This window comes from Nanorana parkeri, unplaced genomic scaffold (assembly GCF_000935625.1).
Source record: "Nanorana parkeri isolate BGI_ZX_2015 unplaced genomic scaffold, ASM93562v1 scaffold435, whole genome shotgun sequence".
Classification (NCBI taxonomy): domain Eukaryota; kingdom Metazoa; phylum Chordata; class Amphibia; order Anura; family Dicroglossidae; genus Nanorana; species Nanorana parkeri.
In genome coordinates, this window is record NW_017306703.1 from 379,698 (window position 1) to 389,197 (window position 9,500).

The 9,500-nt window shown below is 44.5% G+C and overlaps 1 protein-coding gene across 1 annotated transcript in view; it reads left to right on the forward strand.

Annotated features, from left to right (window-relative positions):
* The window catches only part of RPL27 (ribosomal protein L27), an 8,417-nt gene extending 1,618 nt beyond the window's left edge, over positions 1–6,799 (forward strand). The window contains exons 2-5 of the mRNA XM_018560155.1: positions 1,812–1,894; positions 2,497–2,666; positions 2,843–2,953; positions 6,710–6,799. Coding sequence (XP_018415657.1) covers positions 1,814–1,894; positions 2,497–2,666; positions 2,843–2,953; positions 6,710–6,758 — 411 coding nt within the window. The 5' untranslated portion in view covers positions 1,812–1,813 and the 3' untranslated portion in view covers positions 6,759–6,799. The remainder of the gene's footprint in view (positions 1–1,811; positions 1,895–2,496; positions 2,667–2,842; positions 2,954–6,709) is intronic.
* The last annotated feature ends 2,701 nt before the right edge of the window (positions 6,800–9,500 follow it).

Genomic DNA, 9,500 nt, shown 5'->3' on the forward strand with positions numbered 1-9,500 from the left:
TTTTTTTTTTTTTTTTTTTTTTTAAATGGGAAAAGGTTAAAGCCCCTATCAAGAAAATGCTCCTTCTCTTCCTGTCAGAGATGCAGCAGGAAGTTAACAAAGCTCCCCAAGTGAGGAGCATTCCCTCATTCTCACTCTGTGCAAGAGGTGTCCTTATGGGAAGATTTCCCCTGGGGGCACAGTTTTGTTTTTCCTCACCAATACCAAAGGGGACCCAGACAAAGCTTCACCAAGGGTCTAACTACTCCTTGCAAGGGTGCCATTCAAATGACTGGCAAGACACTTGCTTCACTGTAGTGCATGGTAGGTGCATTCAGCTGTACCATGCGTTAACTGTGCCGGCTTGGTGTGACTAGCCCATTAATGTTCAGGAATGTGAGGATAGTGGTAAGAGTAGAGGTGATTCCTCACTGGGTGACAAGTCCCAGCCAGGTCACTGCTTGTGTGGGTACCTCCAGGTACTCTGGTTTCCTCCCACACAAGTCATACTGGAAAGTTAATTGGCTCCTGTCTAAATCATCCCTATAGGAATCTTAGATTGTAAGCTCCTTGAGGTCAGGGACTGATGTGAATGTGCACTGCGTAAATTGTCAGCGCTATATAAATGCCTGTAGTTTCAGTGCTGCAGGTCTGCTCCAGTCTTTCAGCCACTTCCTGTCTACATGCACTTGCTCCAGCCGTAGCTGGAAATCAGTGCTGTGCTTCCTAGGGGTGACAGGTGGGCCATGCTTGCAGCAATGTTTGTTAGCACAACATCTAGTCTTCCAGAGGAGCATGTGATATAGTGACAACCGCAGGAGAACAAGATGGGGACAGTTGTCACCCCATTACAGGAAGTGTAACCTTTATGTTGTCGTTTGTTTTTTTGAACTTGGCAAAATTACAATAACATGTCAAAATTTAGCATCGATAAAGGTCAATTTAACCAATGGGTATCTTAGGTTTTATTTGGCCGTGTTTTACATGGTAATATGTCTGTTAGAACAGGCCCTCAGTTTACTTGTCCAGCCTTGAGTATGTTCAGGCAACAGTTTTGGTTTTAATAAAGTGGGAAAGGGTTAGATTTCTGCCAGATTTTTACTGCTATCCACAACAGCAATAGATTCACCAGACAGGTAGTGAAGAGAAATCTCCAGCACAGAACTAAAGCTGCTTCTCTTCCTTCTGTAAAGTAGGGAAGGCTGGTAGTAGGGACATGTTCTGTGATGTGAAAAACATTTCATAGTTTATCTGAGGCACGTCTTCAGTTTCGTTCTAATGTCAGCTAGTACTAGCTGTACCATACCTGGATGAGAGCCTTCAGACAGAAGGGAAGATTAGAACCCCTGTCAGGTTTTTATTAGGTATGACTGGCTGGGTTTCTCTGTAGGTTCATGTTTACTGGTGTGCTCAGACAGTAACATGTAGTGGTTCATGTCCAGTCTTCTCTGGAATCCTCTTATGGGATACCATCCTTAGCATGTTCCCTTTGGAGGCCTTACAGGTCTGGTTTAAACACTGGGATAAAAGTGAGGAATCTTGTAGCATCAGCTTGAACTTGTTCATCTTACAATGAAGCTGGACATGTCATTTGGTGTTGTGGGCACCCGTATACATTACAATTATGTTGGTTTGTTAGAAGAGAAAGAAAACATTGAAGTGTTATAAAGTTCATTGATTAAGAGTACGCTGTTGGCCCTTTTTGTAGCAGCTTTTAGGATCCATTGAATTGCTTTGTTATTGGAAGATAATTTTCATGTGAAGATGGTTTCATTAAAAAAAACTACCGTTCAGCTGTAATGTCTAATGTAACATTTGAAATGTTTCCACAGAGATGGGCAAGTTCATGAAACCAGGGAAAGTTGTCCTTGTTCTGGCTGGACGCTATGCAGGCCGCAAAGCCGTCATTGTAAAGGTATGAAGGTTTTATCTGTTAAGATATAACTTTATTATTGTAGCTACTAAAGCTAGGTGATGGAAACGGTCTTGTTTATCATAGTTACCCTGTACCCCCGCGTCTTATGTTTGCACCAAATTCTCTGGCTTGTGGCTGAGAGGAGTGGGCTAGCATCACATTGGACACCAGCATCTCTTCAGCACTCTGTCATCAGGAGCTCATATTTTCCCTATTCACTGAGATACTCGGCTGCCTCAAGTAGTTATCACAAAACACTCCTTCCTTTTACTAGAACATTTCTAATACCAGTTCTGAGGTAGATGGTTCTGTCCATCTCACCAGTCCAGCCAGCACCTTTTGTGTGGCACATGCTCATATGGTGCATGACTGATTTACTCTGCTTGCCTGATGTCATTGAGGATGGAGGCATGCAAGTGTTTGAAGCTGGGTTGTCTGCCTGGGAAGATGGAACATAATCATTGGAGTTTTATGGAATCGGAATACACAGCAGATCTATAGGGTAACTGTTGGTCTTCAACTTGCTAATCTTCTCACAGATGTTGTGACCCTTCAATACAAGAAGCAGTATTTTGAACAAATGTTATATTTGTCTTGCACAGAACATCGATGATGGCACCTCTGACCGCCAATACAGCCACGCCCTGGTCGCTGGCATTGACCGGTATCCTCGTAAGGTGACCGCCACTATGGGCAAGAAGAGGATTGCCAAGCGTTCCAAGATCAAGGCCTTTGTGAAGGTGTACAACTACAATCACCTCATGCCAACCAGGTGTGTAGAGATGTTGTGTCACTGGAAAGCCAGGGTGAGCGGTATCTAGCCTCTGCTGTACTATAGAAGTACCTGTAACCCGAACACAGGATTCTACTATTGAGTAATGCTGAGACTTTTCCTGGTTTGTTTATTTGGGTGTTCCCATGGGTAAAATTAGCTTTATTTCTTTCTAGATACTCAGTTGATATTCCTCTGGACAAAGCTGTGGTGAACAAGGATGTTTTCAGAGACCCAGCTCTGAAAAGGAAAGCCAGAAGGGAGGCCAAAGTCAAATTTGAGGAAAGGTGAGTAATTCAGCAAAGTATTTTAAATTCTCTTGGCTAAAGTGTTTGGTTTTTTGCTATACCGGTGAATTATTCCTAGCATTCAATGGTGGCTGCAATTATACAACGATGGTTTAAAGGAGAACTATGGGGTCAGGGCTTTTCCCCATAGTTCTCCTTAGGGTAACGAGAGGACACAAACTAGCGTCCTCCCGTCACCCTAAGCTCAGTATACAGGGAGCTACAGCGGTATACTGAGACGCCGGAGCGGATCCCGACATGTTGAGATCCGCCCAGCTGCGTGAGTGACAGCTGGCTCTGCCTATCTAGAGGCAGAGCCAGCTGTACCCGCCCTCTCCACGTTCGTTCCGCCAGTCAGCGCTGGTGGATCGAAGGGGGGAATCCATGGTGTTCGCTCAGCTCCCGATCTACTGAGCTGACCTGTGACAGTCTCATTGTCACAGGTCGGCTAGAACTTTGAGGTGAGTGAAAAGCACTCACCTCATAGTTCTCCTTTAATACCTGAATGTTTTGTCTTCGGAAGTTAAAGTACAAGTCTACTTTCAGTATTATAAGCTGCATATTATATAGACTTTTTGTTATTTCTATGTTTTTTTGTTGCTTCTCCATTGGTTGCAGTTGATTTGTTATACCACATCTTTCCAGCCTTATATACACAAACTTACGGGCGTGGATCTTTTTCCGTGGGGCTGCCTATACTGAATAGACAAATTAAAAAAATGCTTTTCCTTTATAGTGAAAGGTTCCCTGTCTGGTAATACTGTTGTCAGCAGGGCAGGAAGTGAGGGTAAACCTCTCTAATGGAGCCCCAAATAACAGTTAAAAAAAATAAATAAACCTTCCTGCTTTGTGGACTTGTAGTTACTTTGTGCTGTAGATCATGTGACCAGGGGGCTTAAAGTGACATTAAACCCTCAGATTTTTTTAACATAAAACAATCCTGTAATGTGTGCCTTACTGTAATCCATGGTTGTTTCCCTTCTCTTTGCTGCTCTTCCTTTTAAAATCCTCATTTCTTCTCATGCTTGGGGAGAACTTCCCTTTGCAGCTGAGTGCCTCTTCCTGTAGTGCTGGCTCAGGTTGTGAACCTTCACACAGACACCGTGTATCCATTTCAGAGACAAGGCAGTCTGCTGCAAAACAGCATATATTGGGTTGAATGTTGGGTACTTCTGTAATTTCAGGGTGTCATGGACCTGCTCCCTGTGGGGGGCTTCACTACAGTGCCCTGCACTCATTGTAATGATGTAGAGCAGCACTGACTTCATTACACCAGACTCCATTAGCCCCTGAGCTAAGGTTTAAATGTGAAATTTGGGGTAGATTTAAGGTGCCCATACACCTTACGATAATCGTATGCGATTGACTTTTCGTACGACAATCGTAACGTGTGAATAGAGTGCCCGACCGATAGTACTGTACAATCGTACGACTTGACGGTCAAGCATGTTTGAAAACTTTGGTTGATCGTACGATGTTCGCATGGTTGGTGGCGTTTCCGTCCGTCAAATGTCGTACGATTAACACTGCGCATGCGCAAACGAAAATAATTGCGGTCAATTACCGCAAGTCGTCCAGGTGTTTTTTTCTAACCGCTGATTGAACCTTGCGATAATCGGGGCAGGATGGGGCCGTCGTTCGAAAATCGTACGACGGTTCGATCATCGGACGAAAAGTTTAGTCCGATAATCGTAAGGTGTATGGGTACCTTTATAATAAAAGGAGTAGACTGTTCACTTGGTGAATAAGGTGAAGCTGTGTTCAGTCTTCCAAATGGGTGCTTGTAGACTTCCAGTTTTTTCATACACAAGTTTAGTGCATGATGTGGAGCACAGGTAACTTTGAATATCTAAGTGATCATCCATCTTGTGAACAGCCTGTACTATAATACACACACGAGGCTGATTTACTAACCATATCGGTAGATCTGTCTGTGTAAATGTATGTTTAGATGTCTCACAAGGGTAGCAATGTCTCATGATGTCATTGAATATGAATCCAGTGATACTCACCATCGGTGGCCAACTACATTGCTTTACTTGACTAGTCCTGACATCCAAATTTGGCAGGAACGTGTGTTTGTGTGTGTGTGTGTGTGTTTGTGTGTGTGTGGTGTGTGTCCCCACCACCATTTGACAACAGAAGGGGGAAATTATGTTTTTATCTGTTTTTGTTGCACACTGCAATTTGTATCATGGGGTGCAGTAAATGTTGGGTGTCATTCAGAATTAATGGAAAAGCATGTATTTTTGGAGTGCACTGTGTGCGCCTTTACATTTTGGAGAGCCAGCTTCAGATTTTTTTATCAATGTCATTAACACCCTTATGAAAATGTGTTAATATGCCACCCCACACGCGTGTCCTGTGGTAGCCTACAATTCCATGGCTACATTTGGGATGGAGCAACATGGAGAAAGAAACATGCATTACTCCTACCCTAGAATTGGAACTGCCAGAATCTGGCTGGGAAAACGGCAAATTGAGGACTGCTTAGGCCAGGGGGTGGCCAGTTCAGCTGTTGTGAAACAAGTCCCATGAGGCATTGTAAAGGTGGCCATACACTGAGGGCCGGGCTTAAAATGACTGCAAACGGGCTGTGTGCGCACACCGGCCCGTTCGGCAGTTGTTGAACCAGCAGGCCACTAACTCACCTAGAATCGTACGATTCCCGCCGGGTTTTCTAGCCTGCTGGTTCCACGGAAGACGTGCGACCGTACAGTACAGTTGCACGCCTTCCATACAATGCATGATTCTCGTACGATCGCAGGATTTCCCGTGATTCTCGTACGAGAATCGTGCAGTGTATGGGCACCTTAAGACTGACAGTTACAGGCATGGCTGGCAGAGGCATGTTGGGATTTGTAGTTAAAGCACATCTGGAGGGCTGGAGTTGCCCACCCCTGGCTAGGCAGAACACACAGGAGACCTCAGGGGTCATAAAGACGCACTAATCTTTCCAGTAAATGAACCGGTGATCCAAAGATTACAATCTAATTTTCACTGAAACTTAGATTTTGTATTTTAGATACTGTTGCATGCATGCAGTGACAAATATGATGCACACACTTTTAAGATGGCTGCTCCAATTGGTTCTGCCTGCCGGTTTTTTTAGGCAGACCCGATTGGATGCCGAATTAAAGTCTATGGGCAGCTGTGTACATGGACGAGCGTTTGTTTACACACGGTTACCCCCGGGTCAGGCTGGATCCGAAGAAACGGATGGAACAGTGTTCCATTTCGACAGACCAGATTGTGCCAAATGGGGGTATTCAGATTCCCCGTAACCACACATGGGGGCCTGACAGGTTTTTTTCCTCCATGGCAAGATAGAGGAAAAATCTGTACAGACACGGATATCACAACAGTGACATTCAATCTGTACCACTCTAATCAGTGTGAAAGGGGTCTTATAGTTCAGAGCAGATTGGGAGATTTCATGCGCTGTAATTTGAGTGCATTTTACTGAATATTGATTTGATGTCATTTTTTTTATGTTGCAATTTTAGTGCAACTTATTTTAGTCTCTAGGTTCTTTCTGAAATCCTTGAGTTTCTTGTTTTAAATGTGTAACAAACATTTGTCATAAAGTGAGAAATTAAAAATTGGCTCCAGCACCAAAAAGCCTAAACAGTGCAGAGGACAGTCCTCCTAGATCTGGTGTTGTACTTGGTGGGAGCGTTGAGGAAATTGTGGTTTCATTCTATTAGAGAACATGTGTTTTAACAAAAACTAACAATACTGTGTTGTCTTCTACAGGTACAAGACTGGCAAAAACAAGTGGTTCTTCCAGAAGCTGCGGTTCTAAAGCATTGTTCATATAGTGTACCAATAAAACGTTCTGAAAAAGTAAACCTGCTTGTCATTTGCTCTTTACTAAAGCTGTGCTCATCTTTTTAAACATGGAAAACTATTTCCTGTGAAAAGTAGTGGCTTCCCATTTGGATTTACACTCTAAATGTGCTTCAGCATCCTGTCTGCCCCTCTTAGTGTACACCTCTCTGGTCTTCTACTCATTGTTGCACTCCTCCCAACCCACCTTTATTCTCTGCAGTGCCTTATTCTCTCATCTTGTGCGATCACTAGAGTACACAGATAGGAGTACGAGGTCATGAAATTAAAGTTGCGGGCTACCTCCACTTGTGGCAAAACAACAAATGGTGGATGCATGGTTTTGGCCAATGTGGACACGGAAGACAGCGCAGATGCATGTGCCCAAATATGGATTGAGGATAAACACAGTAGACAGATGTGCATGCGCACATGAGTGTTGGCAGATGTACACATTTTAACACCTGAATTGCTACACACCCGTGGATTTAGGACAGGCACAGACGGTCATGGAATCAGGGCAGACTCGGATGTACACCCACTAAGTGAGGGCTGAATCCCATTGAGGCAGGGAACACTAAAGTACAGACATACCCCTGCATACAGAATCAAGTAAACAAACATGCACATCAATAGGGGTCAGACTTTGTTGCAGAACACACCTGTGCATACCCATAGTTTGTGCAAGCATGCATGTCTGGCAAGAATTATGCATGACATGTACCTATAAAACTTGGGCAGGCACACTGCACACCTGATTTGTGTAATTATGAGCCTGGCCACACCCCCTCAGCACCTTTCCATGACTACTTCATGAAATGAGCATAGTGTAATGCTTCTGGTCTCGTTTGCTTTGGATCTTGGCTACAGACAATGGTTGCTTCAGTGTCAGATTATTATGACCACCTGACGTTTGTAGGCAAATTAGCTATAATTTCACGCTGAAGTCGCTTGAGGGCCAGACCATTATAAATAGGGAAGCAGGTTGTTTACGACAGTGGAAGTGATTTTATTCTGAAGATATGGGGAAACAACGCAATTTAACAGCCTTTGAACGTGGGATGATTGTTGGCGCTCGGAGCCATGGAGCGAGTATCAGCAAAACAGCAGAATTCGTTAAATGTTCAAGAGCAGCTGTTAAAGTGTTTAAAGACTGGACTGTCAGCCGAAAATCTGGGTCTGAACGTGTGAATTGTGGCCGTCAGCGACTAGTCAATGTTAGGGCAGAACAGAGAGTTACAAGACAACAGAAGGGCAACAGTGCAGTGTCAGATTCCTCGCATCACCTTTCAACATCTCGTGGAGTCACAAGGCAGCCCAACGAAGTACTGATGGGGTGTTCATAATAATCTGGCCACTCAGTGTATGTGGGTGCAATCAGTCCAGCTATAAGATAAAGGCACTTCAGTGACAACAGCAAAAAGGATACATATGTAAGATGTAGAAGTTACCTCACTTCCACCAGGAACAAAAACAGAAGTCTAATAAAGGTTTGAAAAGATTAGGACATTCACTTGTGGTTCTGTAGTAGAAGTTGCTGTGGTTGCTATTGGCAATAGCTTGGCGTATAGGTAGATACAGCAGTATAGGTGCTAGTATAGACCATATGGCAGTAGATACAACAGTATGGTTATATTGGAGGTTATTCAACAGAAACAGCAGTATGTTACTATCGGATACAGCTTGGTAAATAGGTAGAGGTAGCAAGATGTTGCTTTAGCAAACAGCGTGGCTGACAGCCAGAAGTGGCAGCACGATGTCATAGGTATTCTGGAATCCAAAATCTGCTCTATCTCAAACTTCTCTTGCCCCTCCACAGTTACAGGTGGCTGGGGTAGTGGAGCCCGATTAGGGAAAGTGTTAAGGTGGCCATACACTTTACAACCATCGCAAGACCTTAGTCTTGCGATGGTTGTAAAGTGATTAAAAAAACAGGCAGATCGTACTCTTGGACAGGCAGATCGTACTCTCTGAGGGGCGGGCTTCCGATTACCGCAATGCTAAACGGGCAGCGTGCGCACACCGGCCCGTTCGGCTTTTGTCTCCCGAGCACCGTTCAAACCAGCTGAGAATCGTACGATTTTCGGCTGGTTTTCTAGCGTGCTCCTTAGACAAAAGGCGTGTGACCGTACAGTAGAAACGGTTGCACGTCTTCGTTCACACTGCTCGATTCTCGTACGAGAATCGAGCAGTGTATGGGCACCTTCACCTTTAGGTTCGGAGGGTTTCAGTAAGGACACCTGAAAAGTTGGATTAATCCGTAGTTCAGGAGGCATGGTAAGACGAACTGAAGGATTAATAACTGTTTGGGGAATGGACCGATGTACAGGCTGCTAAACTTCTTAGATGGAGTTTATTGCTGTAGGTTTTTCGTGGAAAGCCAGATCAAGTCCCCCACTTGTTAGGGTGGAGGTGCTCTTCGTAAGCCGTAATATTTTTTTTTATTCTGGCTTGGGCTAGCACAATATTCTTTTTTAAAGGAGAACTATGGGGTTAGTGTTTTCCCCCATAGTTCTCCTTAGGGTAACGGGAGGACACAAACTAGCGTCCTCCCGTTACCCTAAGCTCCGTATACTGTGAGCTGCAGCTCGCCGTATACTGAGACGCTGGAGCGGATCCCGACATCGACGTCGAGATCCACCCAGCTGCGTGAGTGACAGCTGGCTCTGCCTATCTAGAGGCAGAGCCAGCTGTACCCGACCCCCCCCCCCGTCCGGTA